Source organism: Amphibalanus amphitrite, unplaced genomic scaffold (genome assembly GCF_019059575.1).
Source record: "Amphibalanus amphitrite isolate SeventyFive unplaced genomic scaffold, NRLGWU_Aamphi_draft 000039F_arrow, whole genome shotgun sequence".
Taxonomy (NCBI): domain Eukaryota; kingdom Metazoa; phylum Arthropoda; class Thecostraca; order Balanomorpha; family Balanidae; genus Amphibalanus; species Amphibalanus amphitrite.
This window is the reverse complement of record NW_024881535.1, coordinates 767,814-784,632: the sequence shown is the minus strand read 5'-3', so window position 1 is coordinate 784,632 and position 16,819 is coordinate 767,814. Positions and strand designations below refer to the sequence as shown.

The 16,819-nt window shown below is 48.7% G+C and overlaps 2 protein-coding genes across 2 annotated transcripts; both read right to left on the bottom strand.

Annotated features, from left to right (window-relative positions):
• Nucleotides 1-1,893: 1,893 nt before the first annotated feature.
• LOC122374115 (apolipoprotein D-like) lies at nt 1,894-9,871 on the bottom strand. Its single transcript, XM_043352680.1, has 6 exons — nt 9,710-9,871; nt 7,942-8,093; nt 6,650-6,866; nt 6,000-6,169; nt 4,142-4,261; nt 1,894-3,631 (listed from the first exon to the last, which is right to left on the bottom strand). The coding sequence occupies exons 2-6, from the start codon at nt 8,062-8,064 to the stop codon at nt 3,491-3,493; spliced, it is 771 nt and encodes a 256-aa protein (XP_043208615.1). The 5' UTR covers nt 8,065-8,093; nt 9,710-9,871; the 3' UTR covers nt 1,894-3,490.
• Nucleotides 9,872-10,395: 524 nt separating this feature from the next.
• Nucleotides 10,396-16,579, bottom strand: LOC122374108 (single-strand selective monofunctional uracil DNA glycosylase-like). Its single transcript, XM_043352667.1, has 3 exons — nt 16,145-16,579; nt 15,603-15,929; nt 10,396-11,705 (listed from the first exon to the last, which is right to left on the bottom strand). Exons 1-3 carry the CDS (start codon nt 16,514-16,516, stop codon nt 11,631-11,633), a joined length of 774 nt encoding a protein of 257 aa, XP_043208602.1. The 5' UTR covers nt 16,517-16,579; the 3' UTR covers nt 10,396-11,630.
• Between the last annotated feature and the right edge of the window lie 240 nt (nt 16,580-16,819).

Genomic DNA, 16,819 nt, shown 5'->3' with positions numbered 1-16,819 from the left:
GTTTTTCGCGAATAACTCGCGTAAAAAGCGGCCGATCGCGACGAAACTTTCAGTACCCTCGCATTGATCAATTTCACACCTACCCTGAAAGTTTCATGACCCTGACCCAAATGACCTTTGACCTGTGACCTCTTTTCCGAGACCATGTTTGGCCGGAATCGCGATTTCGCGTATGTCGGCTCGCACTAGCCGCGTGTTTGCAAGCTTTTCGTGGTTTCAAACGTTCAAACATGTGATTTGATGTTACTCCCGTGTGTGTCAAGGTCACCTGAAGGTCAGGTCAGGTCATTGACCTTTGGTGACCTCGGGTGACCTCGGGTCACTTTTTCGAGTTTTACATGTTTCTAGGCTAGTTTTTGGAGCTGAATTCGAATTTAGCAACCATTTGAACATTTAAGAAGTAGTTTTGGTGACTTCGTAACATGTTACGAAGCTGTCAGAGGCGGTTGACACGTACTACGAATACCCGTCACGACGCCTACTGGTTGACCTGACCTGACCTGACCCGACCTGGTCTAAATGCTTCAAGACATCATCTGTGATCAAAACTAACACGATATTCGTGATCAGCACCCCGAAAAACCCCTTAGCAGCCACACTTTCCGACTTTCTAACAGGTCCCGATTTTCCCGACTTTTGGTCATTGGCCTGACCTGGAAGGTCAACCAATGACCTAGGACCTTAAAATTGGGTATCATCGGCTTCCTCTCGTCACGGGCAACACGCTCGTTTTTTCCGCGAAGCTCTAGCTTGATCAGGGGCCAAACGGCAAGGGGGGAGGGTCCAACCCTACACATTAGAAGCTGGCAAACGCCGCACACATGCGAGGGTTAAACTACCCCCGAGAAACTCGCCCTGGAGACGCCTCTGGGCAAGCTAGAAACTAAAAATTTGACACAATGTGCCCAATGAATAGCAAGGAAGTCACCAAATTTTGAACCCCTAGCGGTTTTGATTTGAGCGGTTTTCCGTCGAGAGCAAAAAAAAAAACTAAGTCGGGGCCGATTCGCCCCCCCCCCCACACACACACACCAGTAATAGGTTTAAAGGTCAACGAGCAAAATAGGGTCGAGTAAACGGGTGTTGGGCATGACTTTGAGGTATGCAATGTTAAGTCCGAATCCGGAGTCGGAGTGGGTAAGAGTTTGGCGACTACAACTCCGACTCCGACTCCGGACGGAACTGTCGACTCCGACCGACTCTGACTTCGACTACGACTCAGACCTTGCAAGTTGCAGGCTGCAGCCCTACAAACACAACAAGCCTACGAACACACATATTTGAGGAGGAATGGATGACTGGACACTTTTTAAAAGGGATTTTTCATCATCATGCCTCCAAGAAATGTATGAGAGAACAGCTGTGGGGTTTGAAAAAAACGTCGATACGGGTCGTGGGGTCTGCTCCGCGACACGAGCGGTCACCGGAACTGATACAATTTAAATTGATCGATAAGGTCAGATGAGCACAGTTGGTTATAGATCGGAGATCTCTTTGGGTCGGAAGGTCTATGACAATGACAATGTTTGTATTTGTATTTTGTACTGTACATATGTACTCATCTGTGGTGCTGTTCTTCTTCAACCGTGTGCATGATAATTGATAACGGTATCAGAGTGTAATATCATTACGAAGTTGACACAAATAAATGAACCTCTACTTAATGCCTGGTTAAGATCGACGAGACCTATCAATGGAGCAAATATCGGCATATCGGCAGCAAATATCAGGAGGATTGCATCGACATCATTTTTTTAATAATAATATTTATGACTGATGAGTGAGGCGACGTACCGGAGACAATATACATATGAGTGTAGAGCCTACACCATTTAGGTACCCTTGTTCCAGAGTTCAAACCTTTTTTCTTACAGTTCAATAAACAATGAAGGAGAAACTATTCGCAGTATATTTCACCTGACATGGATCAAACAGCGGTACGCTCAATATCACTCCCGCACAATAAATTCGCGGCCAGCCATGCAAAACATAGCCCGGAGAAGGACCGCTCCGGTTGTTTTTCAATAGAAAAACACAATTCTAACGAATAGTGTTTGTCTAATGAAACAACAACCTGCGGTTACCTGCTGTATTTGCACCACTGCAGCAGTGTCGGTTCATTACATATCCTGCAAGATAAGACAGTCAATATAGAGAGCATGTTCAATATCTGCGCTTATCGTCTTGGGCTACATAATACCTTGGTGAACCGCGCATCATAACACTTCTTCGTCGTGATTTCAACACTTGTTGAACAGCGAGACTTGAAGGTGCTATTTTAGGAGCGGGGCAGCCCACGTCAGTTGCCTTTATCTGTGAACGCCTATCAGCAGTGAAGCAAGCATTAACTACACAAGTTATATGTCGCGCCACACTACACAATTAAAGGGCTCAACAGGGATGCGGGAACTAGTTTGAAGTTGTGGGGGCAAGGGTCATGGCTGTGGCGGAGACCGATTCCGGGGACAAAACCAAGGTACCCCAAATTAAATTTTCTTCTCGGATTTTGGCCACTTCATTTCGCAAAATGTCGAATAACGCAATCAAATAAATTTGAAAAAAAACGTAAACAATATTAGAATTACTGCGGCGGAATTCACCTCTGCGCCGTCGAAGGGGGCATTAAAATGCATTTGCTCCTTAAAATTTGAAAACTGCAGACTTGAAAATTAAATATTTCCGGAAACTACAGAATTTAAAATTAAATATTTCCGAATTAAAACATTTCTCGTTGACGAGTGCCCAATTCGGTAATTGCAAGCTAGGGACCCCATTTTGGCTATCTCAATTCAAAACTAATGTTCGGTAGGATGGTCACTTTAATGGAAATGAGAAGAACGCCACCATATCAGACTGCTACCAATGATTTTTTTACGCCAAGTAAATTTTGTCGGCTCACTTATTCTTGCCTTCATTCCATTTTATCCAACCGTGGAAGGAAGGGCAGCTTGGGTCCCCAAAACCAAGCTACCCCATTTCTTATTTCCGCATTTGGGCCACTACATTTTGAAAAGTACCAATATTACATTTTATAGCTAAAACAAAAACAAAATATTTAGCAGAAATTTTCAGTTAAGTTGTGACTTGTGGGGGCGGCGTCGCCCCCACGCCTTGTCGCCCCCACAGCCTTCAAGTTGTGGGGGCAGCTTGCCCCCATTGCCCCCACGGTTCCCGAGTCCACGGCTCAACACCATGACACTGACACCAGTCTCCTGAAGTTCTTTTACCCATGATCCAAAAGACTCTGTTTTAATTTATTCAATGTGGACAGTGGAGGACACATGCTTCAAAATGCTCTCCACTGTACTATTTACATCACACTAGCTGTGCCACCGGGTCTTAAATATGAATCTGATAACGCACAGACAACCGAAGGTGCGCCCGGACTATCGGCATGCTTTGTCCACACGCTCCATCCTGTGCCGATGTTAGATACTTATCCCGATGAGAGGATACACATTACACACGCTGTCACCGCTGAGCAGCCCACTCAGAAGTGCGCCCCGCGGCGGCGCCTCAGCGGGCTGACCGATCCAGAGGCCGGGTCCGGGTCGCTGCTCGAAAAAATCCCGGCGATGCTGGAGGCGAATTTGCTCAGACCTTCAGTCACCGTGCTGGCCACACTAGACACCTGGCGGCAAGGAATGGAAGCACAGGTTAGCAGAGCTGCCGCAAACAAAGGCGGCGCTGCGGTTGCGACATTTCACAGGCAGCGACTGCGACGAAGACCTGCATGAATGCAACGTCCTCCAGCCTTTTGAAAACAACTGAAACCAAGCCTGTAGGAGCTGAACAAGTGACATCTAAGTAAATCAGCAAATTTAATTATCAATAAGCTATCAGTGCCACCACAAAAGTGTCATGCAAGACATTTCGGGGAAGCATTTACCTACTTACAACTAGGTAGGTATACGGCAGTCCAAGAACGTAAAGAAATCTTCCACGAACAATGCACACTTTGGTTTGATGTCAAATCTCCCGTCACCACTGCAGACATACCTAGCACATCCCAATCCAAGCATACCCTCTATCCTAACTAACTGTGTCCCCGACTAAGCCCTCCCAATCCGTGGGACACACACGTCACGCAACCCAGCCCCGGCTGACGCTGACTTTAAACGCCCTCCGTCAGCAGACTCACCCGCTGGCCGATCTTGCTGACATTGACGCTGACATCAGCCTCCTCAGCCGACTGGCAACTGTTGTGGTCCAGAGGGGCGAACTCGTCCTCGATCATATTGGCCACCATGGCGGCACTCACCTGGCAATGGGTTACATAGACAGGTGACTAACACATAGGTGATTATCACACAGAGGTGAGAGAATGCTAGGTGATGACGGGTGACAAGTATAGATAAGTGACTTACAGACAGGTGATGTATACCTACGTGAAAATGTGGTAATAGATGTATCCGACAGGTGACAGATGTGATGACAGACAGACAGACAGACAGACAGACAAACGGACGGAAACAAACAGACAGATGCTGGCAGGCAGACGGATAAACAGACAGACAGACCGACAGAACGATGGTATCTAACATCGACTGCTATGCACCCACTGCTAATGAAACTGCTAATGGCATAGGCGGCGGAACGGGGAGGGCACCGGGGCACCGTGCCCCCCTTTGATTTGGGCATTTTCACATTAGCCCTATGGGTGTTGCATGGAAAAATGGGACCAAAAGTAGGCAGTGCCCCCCCCCCCTTAATTGAAGGTGTTCCGCCGCTACTGGCTAATGGCACAGCAAATTGCCCGTGGGCGGCAAATTCCGGGCGGTGAAACGGCTCGAACCACCCGCTCATTATCTCTGACAGTCGGCTAAGCTGAGGGATGCTCTACGCAGCTGTACCAAAAGAAGGTACCAGCTCACCTAAAAAATTAAAATACCCGTTTATTTTTCAGTTTTACCTCGTTCTTGGCCTATCGGAAAGTGCCAGACAACTGCGCACCAGTTCAGCTGTGACTCAGGCAACAACGGTAACCCTTGAGGATTATGCGATTGGGTTTACGGTGTGAGTAACCCAGCGGCAATAAAATTCACGCGGGCTGTATTCGTCGGGAGATATGGTATCGCTGAAATATCGCTCCGCAAGGCGAGTGAGGGCGGACAATTTATTGCTAGTTATTAGACTCTCGCTGACACAATTTTATTGTGGCTTTCAGATATCAGAGAGTGAGGGGGTTAAAAGCTTTGGCCACTGCGGATTTTGATAACTCGCGATCGGTAGGTACAAATCCAACGCTCATAGAAATGATAAGAAATATCCTGAAGACACAAAGACGACTGCGTAGCCCTGTGCCCATTGCATCAGTTCGCAGCGCTCCAAAGCACAAGACCGCAAGGAGTATTTGAGACCTACAACCAGGAATGCGGAGTTGATCGATTTTCGGGTGTCTCCAACTCCGACTCCTGCTTCCAAAATCGACTCTCATTCTGACTCCGACTCCAGGTCCGACTCCGGACGTTATTCTTAATATCCTAGTGGAAATATCTTTTATTTTGCCCGAAACGATATTTTGCGCGTTCTAAAGGCTTACATTGCAATAAATGCCTTATAAACAACATGCAGCATTAAAAGCAGGTTCCGGAAAATTCGCCTTCTTCTGCTTCTTTCAGCTGAAAGCTCTCGTTCATAACAGGAATATGATCTTTTTTCGACAAAAGCTGATTTCGAAACGTCAACGAGCGTAGGATCGCCAAGCAGACAGGTGCAGGGCATGACGTTGAGACATGCAGCGTTAACTCCAACTCCGGAGTCGGAGTCGGTAAGATTTTGGAGACTCCGACTCCGACTCCGACTCCGGGCAGAACTGTCGACTCCGGACGACTCCGACTCCGACTCCGCAGCCCTGCCTACAACCACATTCATCGCCCGACATCTATCCCACCATGTTATCAACCGTCCCCACCATGTTATCAACCGTCCCCACCACCCTCATCAAACACGAATCCCCCACAACCGTCACCCGTCCGCGCCCAGGGAGCGCGCCTCACCTGCTCGACCACCTCCGGTGTGACTGGGGTGTTCCGGTCCCTGGCCAGCAGATAGACGTCCCGTCGGTGGTAGAGCGGCAGCGCGTCGAGACCGACGTTCTGACACGTGTAGACGGCGGCAAAGGAGGTGTAGTCGGTAGCTAGCACGGTGTAGAGAGCCGAGCGGGGGTCTGAAGAGAGAGAGAGGGGGGTTAGGGTGGGGATAAAAGGCCTGAGGAGACAGGCGGGTAGCTAGAGACTAGAGCGTGGGTGGGTGGGGAGGGTGCGGGCTCTGTCGGGTGGAGGGAGAGGTTAGAGTACATAGAAAGTCTGAAGAGACAGGCGAGGAGGTCAGAGTACATAGAAAATACTTGGCCGGACATGTACGGAGATTAGAGAGTAGACCGGGGCCACGGCCAGGTAGTCAGTTCAACTGTTTGTGCGACGTGATATTAACTTCGGTGAAATCTTGACTTAGAGCCAAAGCACGACTTTAACCCCCCAGAACGGAATGAAACGGCCCATACACTATGCATACAATACGCATCAATCTAAAAGAAAAAAAATATAAAAACACAAATGCTTATGCACAACACATGCCTGATGCTCGCCTCACCAAATCGCCCCGTTCAAATTTATTACGGTACGTTTTACGCCCCGATTTCGCTTACTTGTGGTGAAGGAAGCCGTCATTTCGGACGGCTCGGATCCGTCAATCCTCAGCGTGCCCTCCGTCTGGTACACGTTGCTGATGCCGATGTTGTCAATAAGGTCGATTTTCTTGGTCTCCACCACGCGCAGGCAGCCCTCGCCACAGGTGGTGTAGTTGAAGACGAGGCACGAGACGTCCGGATCGAATGCTCTCATCACGTACCATTCGCCGAGAAACTATACGGACGGGCGAGGGAGAGGGACTGTCAGCGACCAGCTCAGCTCAGCGGAGACATTAGACAGCCACTGAAGCGACTAGTGGCTTTTAGACGTTTTGACATGAAAGTAGGTGGGCACTAAACTCTGAAATATGCTATTTGCTAAGCTGGCTGCAAGAACGCATAGGTACAGTTTAAGCCTAAACGTTTAAATCACAAAACCTAGAACGTGCTCAGCAACAGAACATGAGCCGAGCAAGAAACATAAGCCAGTGAGCACTTAGCGATAAACGGGTACTTTACGATAAAAACAGTGAATCAAAACGTGTTTCCTATCGAAAGAAAGAGCACGATTCATTGAAACTCAGTCCACGGAATAGTCAAAAACGTCAAAAACCAGCCGTCAGAAATTACGATCCAAGTCAGTTTGGGGAAGCAGCTATACCAAGTCGCCGACGAAACAAACATAACGCCTTCACCTATAAGAGGCACGCGATGTGCAAAGACGCTCAGGTAGTTATCATAAAAAAACGGGTTTTCATCCAATACATAAGCTGATGCTAAAATTTCCTTTGTGGTTACCGCTACCAGTTTCATTTTAAATTCAGCGGTGGGCAGCAGACCACGTTCTAACTACTGAACCGGCACGAACCATGCGGTTTTCCGCAGTTTTAGGTCGTTCCCGTCACGCGTCACGCTCGCGTCCCTCGCCACCGCCCGTCACGCGGGGACAGTCACGGCACAGGAAGTCGGGGGGGGGGGGGCGGGTAGACACAGCCACAAGGCCATTCAGACAATCGCTATTCATTGTGATCCGAGTGTTCATAGTCTATACAGCGAGTCGCTGACGCCTGCGCGGCAAGCTATAATGCATCGCCACACAGACGAAGGACAAGGTATGTGAAGTGTGTGTGTGTGTGGGGGGGGGGGGGAGGGGGGCCCGATCTCACGACGGAGATCCCGACAAAATATAACGCGTATCCGAGGTCATACGAACCAAAAACGATTCACGATTAATCATCACTGCATGTTCCGGGTTGGAACTAGTTAGTCAAGTAATTACCGACATAATTCTCAAGGCCCCGCACACGTACCTTGTTGGGCACGAAGCCCTTCATGGGGTGCGTGGGAATGGGGCAGGAGGAGCGGTGGTTGACGTGAGCTGTCGCCAGCGCTGCCAGCACCAGCACCCCACACGCCGAACGCAGCAGCTCCATTGTATAGACAGCGGGAGAGATCGGGAACTCTGAAACGGAGACACGGGACCGGTGATAACGGTCATATAGGAAGTGGCATAAATGAAGGGCATGCATACTCTGGGAAAGGAGTGAAGGCTTTCATGTGAATATGACACAGGAGTTACATGAACTTCGTCCAGGCCGTTACATAAGAGCAGTACAGTCTGTCTTAAAAGTACCGCGCAAAGTGACGGTGGATCCATCAAGCCTGACCGATGAAGGACTGCTAAATTTGAGTCACCGTAGCAATTGACATTCTCGTCCATTCCCCAGGTCAATTGGTTCGGTGACTTTCAAATTAAAGCAGGCCCTTCCTCGGTCAGGCTCGATGGATCCACCGTCACTTTGCACGGTACTTTTAAGACAGACTGTACATGATGCAACTTTCTCATAGAAATCACAATGATGCGGACCGCCACTAAACCGGTCAATCCAGCCAAACAACCCCCTTATGTGCGCAGCGTATGACTTAGAGTTCGATAACGCCGAAACGGTGTCATCACCGCAAACTAATCACCAGGAATGACGCACACGTGTTTGGAGCCGGTCAACAATGCAGGGAAAGCGGCATTCCGTTCGCCAAATGGAGAAATCGTGCCCGGCATCAGCTCGACGCTTTGCACGCGACCCATCCGACACACCGACGAACAACTTCGGCTCTGGTGAAGGCAGGCACGACAAATAAAGAAGAGCGTACATACATGCTAGAGCGAACAACCGTTATCCATAGGCTAAGCAGAATCGGGTTAATAATGATTTGAATGATAGCAGCAGCATTTCGCCCGTCATGGTTTAGAACTATGTGGAGAATTGAGATGCTTTGATCGACGTTTCAGTAAGTAACATGGTGTTTTATTAGACCATGTGGACCCTCATATCGTGGAGCAATGAGTGCGAAGGTGCAATGAAATGCTCTTTATTGGTTTTGTATCGGGTGCTATTCCCTATCGAGCGTTACCATAAAGATATACATGCAAGCAAGCCTCATAAGCCCTTTGATCGTTTAACAGTACCTATGTACTACCTATACAAAGCTGTAAAGCAAAGAAGCCAGTAAAATCTTCTAGAGCTTAAACTGAGTTTAGGCGAGGGTACGGGTCCCATGTCTATCAAATTTACCAGCAAGGCCACAAAAAATAACGATAACGGATAGAGAGCCGGAAAAGCCAATCGCATCGAGTAAACGACCAGTTCGTACCTCGAACCCGGCAATGCTGACTCCACCACCCAAATAAAAATATAGACGATTATGTCTCCATTTCCGACATCGGTCTAAAGTTACCGGCACGAGCAGTCCAAATAAATTTGACTTATCTAGCAAAAAGCGGTACATGATTTTTTTTTTACTCTGTGCATCATTTAGGTATCTACCTATATCTACACGAAATGCTAATTGGAAGTCGCTTAGGCAATAGACACAGCCAACATTCCAACTTAAAAAACATTGTTCAATATCTAATTTATTAATGCCATGACCACCAAGCCACCATGACCAGACTAACGAATAAATAAAAGTAAACGGTTAGAAGTGCGGCATTCTTGAAAACATCAGACACATCTTAAATAATCAAAGCCAAAGCAATCATCCGACAACCACACTGCCGCCAGTGTCGATCCCACATACCTTTCAAGCGGAGCCCTCCGGTTCAACTGCACCGCTCCAGCCGCGAGCACAGCTCCAAAACACGGCGCTGCCGTCAGTCCGCCCCACGATACGCCGCCAATCACAGCGGCTCTGGCTTTCACAACGTGGTGGGTTCCCCCACCGCCGAATTCGCGGACCGATGAGCGCTGGAGCGAAACACGGAAGGCCAATTCGACGAAATGGGGCGACTACCGAACGAGTCGCCGTCAGTGGCGGCACCGGGGGGGGGAGCGAGGGGGGGGGGGTATGCTGGAGAGAGTGAATTTAGGCAGTTTATGGAATATGAATCACTGTTCCAGGGCAGTAGAGAAAGAGGTTTATCGTCGCTGTGTTACGACATTCTACCAGCCGAAATAACCTTGGTAAACGTTCGTCCCCAGAAACATGGAATAGTTCCTGAAGTTCGAGCAGCATTTGTAGGTGTCTGGGGTCAATGGGGGGGGGGCGGTGACACACCAGAAATGGACTGATAAGTGATAAGTGTGAGTGTGCGTGGGTGTGGGTGTGGGTGGGGGGTGGGGGTGGGGGGGGGGGGGCTGGTATATGTTTCTGCCTGGTGATTCAGCATTCCGAGGTTGAATCAGTATCAGACATCAATTCTGTCTGGATATAAACTACCTATACGAAAATAAATCCAGGCTCTTTCATGCAGTTCAAAGAAATCGTATACGACCAAGATGTATTACCTAATGTGTATTATCGAACATAAGCTTTTGGGTTTGGGATTAATAATAAACACCATCACCGCTATTGCCATTAACCACAGACGATATACACAGAAATGGAAGCAAAAGAATAATCAAGTAAAATGTCTTCTTCCTTTATGCTTAATTTGCAGCCGGTCCTATGAGCTATACGTAAGTAAGTACATAGTAGGTACATACCTTATGGTAAATAACATAACTTGTTTAAGGATAACTGCCATATTTGCGATGCAAGCAAAGAACTATTCTAATTCGAAGCAATGTTTTCGGCTACAAAGAAAACAAATCCATAGCCAGTAAACATTTGCCCCACTTTAGCGCTGGCAAAAGAAAACGGTTCAGTAAGATCACTCTGGAAGAATGTTAACAGAAAGATAAAGTCTGACCGTTAAAAACACCACAAAACGAAAGACGACATCACAAGCCTCCCTGATCTATGAGTTATGACACAAACAGTCAAAATGATCATCGCTATTAGCTGTGTGTACCTATATTTTGATGACAATCAGCATGTATTAACATTAACCCACGAGCCGCTGGGGAGGGGGGGGGGCATATGAAACTTGGCAAAGCTTCAAATGAATACCTAGGCAATGTTTGAAGAAAGTTTAGTGGTTATATCACTTAAGATGACGTCACAGTGACGTTATAAAGTTTTGTCGTTTTCTGATATGGACCGTTTCTGATGCTGCTAAGCATGAAACTCAACTGTAAATGAACTGGACAGCACCTTCCGTCATCCTAAAGCATCTAAGTACACTTCCAACTAGTTCCTGACCAATAATTAATCGGTCCTTTATATTCGGTCTCATATGTCGGATATATCGTGAGGAAACTGAGAGACGCAAATCTATAATTTGACTTCTGACGCCACTGTGACGTCATTCTAACTGGGATCGATACCAAATTTGGATGCAACCTCGGCTAGGTATTCAGGAAAATGTGTGCAAAGTTTCGTTTCTCTACCTCTTCGCGTTGCGACGATATCGTCGCAGAAGTAAATGGGGGCAACTATGTACATACATATATGTCCCCCCCCCCCCCAGCGGCCGGCGGGTGGCGCGGAGGCCCAGCAGCCGCCGGGTTAATCACACTCAAAACATGCGAGTGGTCGAGGCAAAGCATGCGCTATTGGCGTACCACTAACCAGCACTTCCGTTTATCAGAGGCATTTTGTTGATTGCCAGACTTCCAGTTCACTGGGGAAAGGGCAGCGGCACGCCGGCCTGAGTCAGCTGTTCGAAAGCTTCGCCGTCCCAGCCCTTGTTCGCCTGCCAACCAGAGCCACAGGGTTAGAGCACACTGATCAGCAAGTGATCGCGACGGATTTGATGGCATTGGATTGAATGTGATCATGGGTGTCGTTTTGTATAGGCTTGGTAGGGCTCGAGGCCCGAGCCCTACCAATAATTTCATAATTTTTAACACTGTATGGTCAGAATGGCTTTGGAATCCTAAAATTAACCATTGGAGCCCTACCAATAAATTTCGGGAAGTGACGCCCGTGGATGTGACACTATACCTATTGTCTAAATAAGTAGCAGCTGAATACGTTTCGTATTGAATCGCAAAAGCTAACAAGCAGTGATCTTAACCCTCGCCGGACCTAATGGTTTTCTACATACGCGCCGGCCGAGGGGGGGCGGGTACGACCCCCCTCGCCGTTTCGCCCCTGGTGGAGCTAGCGCGTCGCGGAAAAAACGAGTGTGTGCGCCGTTTCAAGACGCAGAGATTGATACCCGATTTTAAGGTCCTAGGTCAACCGGTGACCTCTGAGGTCAGGTCAAGTGCCGGCCAAGGTACGGTTCAGTTTTTGGTGAATAACTTCGCAAAAACGGCCGCAGAGCCGCGATTTTGGCAGCATCGTGTTTGCCTTGCTCAGACGCGTCGAATGATATACTTTTTGTTTGGGTGAGGTCAACTTAGGGTGTTGAACTCGGGTCACGGTCAGGTCAGCGCCCCCAGGTCACGTAGTTAGTCGAATGAGGTCATATCGCATATCATTCGTTTCGGCAGGTCTTCCGGAGTCCATTGAGGGCTTTCCCGACTCGCTAGCTCAATTTGATCGGGAGTTATTGACGAAAAACTAATATGACCCTAATGACGTCATAAATGACGTCACGCAAGGTCAACATTACAAAAGTAACGCATGGAACCTTGCAAGGAGTGCATGAAATCACGATTCTGTGTGCTTGAGATAGTTCGAGATCGTTCCCGGCGCCAGAATAGCAGTTTTCATTTTTTCCCATTGACTTACGAGTATAATGGTGAGGTCACGAAACTGACCTGACCTCATATGACCTTTAGGAAAAATCCGAGATATGCAAGTTGTGAGATTCCTAATGAATACTAGGTCCTGCAAGTTTCATTTCCCTGTGAAAGCTCCTCTGGCAGTGAGGGCGTTGCGAAGTTGCGACATCTGAAGACCGTGCAGAGGTTCACTTATGACGTCATAGGTCAGTGACCTGACCTGACCCGAAAATGCGGTTGATGTCAAAAGATCCGGCTTGAAGCAAATGTCAGGTATGCCAAGTTTCAGCTCTCTATCGCCGGCGTGTTCGAAGCTATCGCGAAAAAAAAACTTATGGGGGGGGCGGCACCCCCCTCGGCCGGCGAGGGTTAAGCATTGACTTCGTCTTTGAATGGAGATCCCGTCGACGATCTTGATAAATAAATAGACAGATAGATAGATAAACTAGATGCCGGCAGCGCTCTTGCGTTGCCTTGGGCCAGAATTGGAGGAACGGACTGAGGGCACACACCGGGCCAAACCACCGAAGACCGAAACCCAGACTGAGCTTGGACTGAACCTGAAACCAGCCGAAACATCCAAAAAATGCTTGGAAGCACGTGAGATTAGTGTGGACATCTACCTACAGTAAGATATGAATTAACTGCACGTGCATAGTTCATGTCCCCGGCACCCCAGTGCAGTCATTTTCATAACATCCTGTAGTGTGTGTCTAGTTCTATCAGTGTACCGACTTTTGTGTCGCTAGCTCGACGTTTCCCGGGATCAGAGGATCCCTAGTCAAAACCGTTATCCGCCCCCCGCACGCGCAGCTTGCACCCCTCGGATATTATCTCGCCGGAATGTCGTGATCAAATGTATTCTTCTTATGACCTGCAAGTTTTGAACCAGTTAGAGCTGCCGTTTACCCTGCAGGCGTGGCAACGTACGAAGGGGTGCAATCGGCTTGCACGTGCATAGCTCATGCACCACAGAGTTTAGCTCAACCAAATATGCATTATTTTGGAGGCCTTGCTTGGGACTACCATTGAACCGATTTTGAGGTTGATAGCTTAAAATTTCTTTGAGCCAGAGGACATCACGTCAAAACGGTTTTCCGACCCCAGCACGTGCAGCTTGCACCCCTCGCAGACGGTGACCCCCCTGGAAACTGGTTCAAGGTGTTACCGATGTGTCCCGCCAGTATGGCTTTGCCTGTGACCTCGGGTTGACCTGTAGCCTTGACAAAAAATTTCGTGTCACCGAAACTTTGAAGCGGAATAGCATGTGCCACGAAGCACCGAGCAACCCAAAACCAGCACCAAAAGTTTACCTCGCCGGAGACGAGTCGAACGGTCCCACTTTCGTCCCGATCGGTCCACCCATTTTGACTCCAGGTCCAAAAATGCTTGGACAAACTCACTCACTCACATACTCACTCACTCACTGACAAACAGGCTTGGCCGAACTTTTCTTCAGCGACCCACCAATGGGAATTTCCGGATGCAAAAGCATGCTATCGCATGCTTTTGATCCTCCAATTCTGGATAAACTAGATGCCGGCAGCGCTCTTGCGTTGCCTTGGGCCAGAATTGGAGGAACGGTACTGAGGGCACACACCGGGCCAAACCACCGAAACACAGACTGAGCGGACTGAGCGAGCCGACTGAGCTTGGACTGAACCTGAAACTAACCGAAACATCCCAAAAATGTTTGGAAGCACGTGAGATTGGTGTGGACATCTACCTACAGTAAGATATGAATTAACTGCACGTGCATAGTTCATGTCCCCGGCACCCCAGTGCAGTCATTTTCATAACATCCTGTAGTGTGTGTCTAGTTCTATCAGTGTACCGACTTTTGTGTCGCTAGCTCGACGTTTCCCGGGATCAGAGGATCCCTAGTCAAAACCGTTATCCGCCCCCCGCACGCGCAGCTTGCACCCCTCGGATATTATCTCGCCGGAATGTCGTGATCAAATGTATTCTTCTTATGACCTGCAAGTTTTGAACCAGTTAGAGCTGCCGTTTACCCTGCAGGCGTGGCAACGTACGAAGGGGTGCAATCGGCTTGCACGTGCATAGCTCATGCACCACAGAGTTTAGCTCAACCAAATATGCATTATTTTGGAGGCCTTGCTTGGGACTATCATTGAACCGATTTTGAGGTTGATAGCTTAAAATTTCTTTGAGCCAGAGGACCTCACGTCAAAACGGTTTTCCGACCCCAGCACGTGCAGCCTGCACCCCTGGCAGACGGTGACCCCCCTGGAAACTGGTTCAAGGTGTTACCGATGTGTCCCGCCAGTATGGCTTTGCCTGTGACCTCGGGTTGACCTGTAGCCTTGACAAAAAATTTCGTGTCACCGAAACTTTGAAGCGGAATAGCATGTGCCACGAAGCACCGAGCAACCCAAAACCAGCACCAAAAGTTTACCTCGCCGGAGACGAGTCGAACGGTCCCACTTTCGTCCCGATCGGTCCACCCATTTTGACTCCAGGTCCAAAAATGCTTGGACAAACTCACTCACTCACATACTCACTCACTCACTGACAAACAGGCTTGGCCGAACTTTTCTTCAGCGACCCACCAATGGGAATTTCCGGATGCAAAAGCATGCTATCGCATGCTTTTGATCCTCCAATTCTGGATAAATAAATAGATAGATAGATAAATAAACAAATTAATAGATAAATAAATAAATAAATAAATGAATAAATAAATAAATAAACAAATAAATAAATAAATAAATAAATAAACAACAATAAAGTTCAATGTGGGAAAAATACAAAGTCACAAACTAAAACTCTTTAATCTAAAAATAGCATCAATAACCAAAGCTTTCTGTTGAGCAGCGCTGTGCACGATTGCATAGATATGTAAATTCGATCAAATTTGCACTACACGGGATTACAATACCTTTTCATGGAAGACCTACCTGTCGGTTGAGACCGCTGGGGTGCAAGAGATAGTGCACCTGATCCACCAGACCAGCGTCAATCAGCTTACTGGCCTGTTGCTGGGCGTACCTCCCGATGCCGATGACCGTGCGCGCTCCCAGCACCATTATAATATCGACCAACGCCTGCCAGCAGATGGCCTCCAGCTCCCGCCGCAGCGGCAGGCTCAGTTTATTCAGGGGGACATTCCTACTCGAGCTCATGAAGGCCAGAGGACAGAAATTGTGGACGTAAGCTTGCTCAAACACGTCGTTTGCAGTAGCAACCCGACTCTGCCAAAAACGCCAGAAACGGCTGCCGCTCACCTGCGAAAAAACAATATTTAACTTGGATGAAAAAGATCATGGATGTCACGGCCCACGGGGAGAAACTATGGGCTATAAAGACAAAAAAGGTTCTATATTACGCAACTGGCGATATCCTTCAAACTTCATGCCCTTTCTAAAGCACCGATAGACACTTAATTACCGCATAAAGTATCAACCCTTTCAGAGCCGAAATATCCTGCCCGGTCTCGTACCTCTGGCTTGCCTGTATAGCTGAAGCCGGTGATGGGCCGGTGAGGGTTCTGGTTCTCAGGAGGCACCACCTCCCCGCTGACTCCCATCCAGTCTCGGACGGCGGCGATCTCTCCAAACGGCACGCCCGTCTGACACATTCCAACGCTGGGGTTCATACCCAGAAACAAAACCGGAACGGGCCCGCCGTGGCCGAGGCAGAGGCGGACGTAGTTGGCGTGCGGCTCCGCGGCGTACTGCAGAGGGTTGTACACGTGGGTGACCTTCTCGGAGATGAAGGACAGGTGCTCCAGTTGCGAGCACATATTGTGCTCTATACGGAGCACTTGAGAGGCGCGGTCGACGTAGACGGGAGGCACTGGAGCGTTCATCATATCGTCCGCCCCTGTCGCGGTCTGCTCGGTCACGAAGACGTCCCCTTGCTCGTCGCTCCGAAGGAGTGCGGGTGCTTCGCCGGGACGACGGCTTTTGTTGGGCGGCGGCCCCGTGATGTCACGCGGTATCTCGGTCTCGATACGGGTCGCCACCTTATCGTACGTTGCAGTCAGATCGCAATCAGCGGCACCACCCCGCCAAAGTGGTGATTCAGTCTTTGCTTGGCAATTCTCCCTGTTTACAAATGACGACTTTGATGCACAGCAGCCTGCCACTGTGGCATACCTAAAGCTGCTGGTGGA

Bases quoted from the DNA above. Each gene is read 5' to 3' on its own strand.
- LOC122374115 (XM_043352680.1), bottom strand. From the start codon at position 8,064: ATGGAGCTGCTGCGTTCGGCGTGTGGGGTGCTGGTGCTGGCAGCGCTG. The intron at 6,170-6,649 runs GTAAGCGAAATC...CTCTCTCTTCAG, and splicing joins GACGGCTTCCTTCACCACAA to ACCCCCGCTCGGCTCTCTAC. The intron at 3,632-4,141 runs GTGAGTCTGCTG...CCTTGCCGCCAG, and splicing joins TCAGCAAGATCGGCCAGCGG to GTGTCTAGTGTGGCCAGCAC.
- LOC122374108 (XM_043352667.1), bottom strand. From the start codon at position 16,516: ATGATGAACGCTCCAGTGCCTCCCGTCTACGTCGACCGCGCCTCTCAA. The intron at 15,930-16,144 runs GTACGAGACCGG...GTTTTTTCGCAG, and splicing joins GCTATACAGGCAAGCCAGAG to GTGAGCGGCAGCCGTTTCTG. The intron at 11,706-15,602 runs GTAGGTCTTCCA...TCTGGTTGGCAG, and splicing joins CCAGCGGTCTCAACCGACAG to GCGAACAAGGGCTGGGACGG.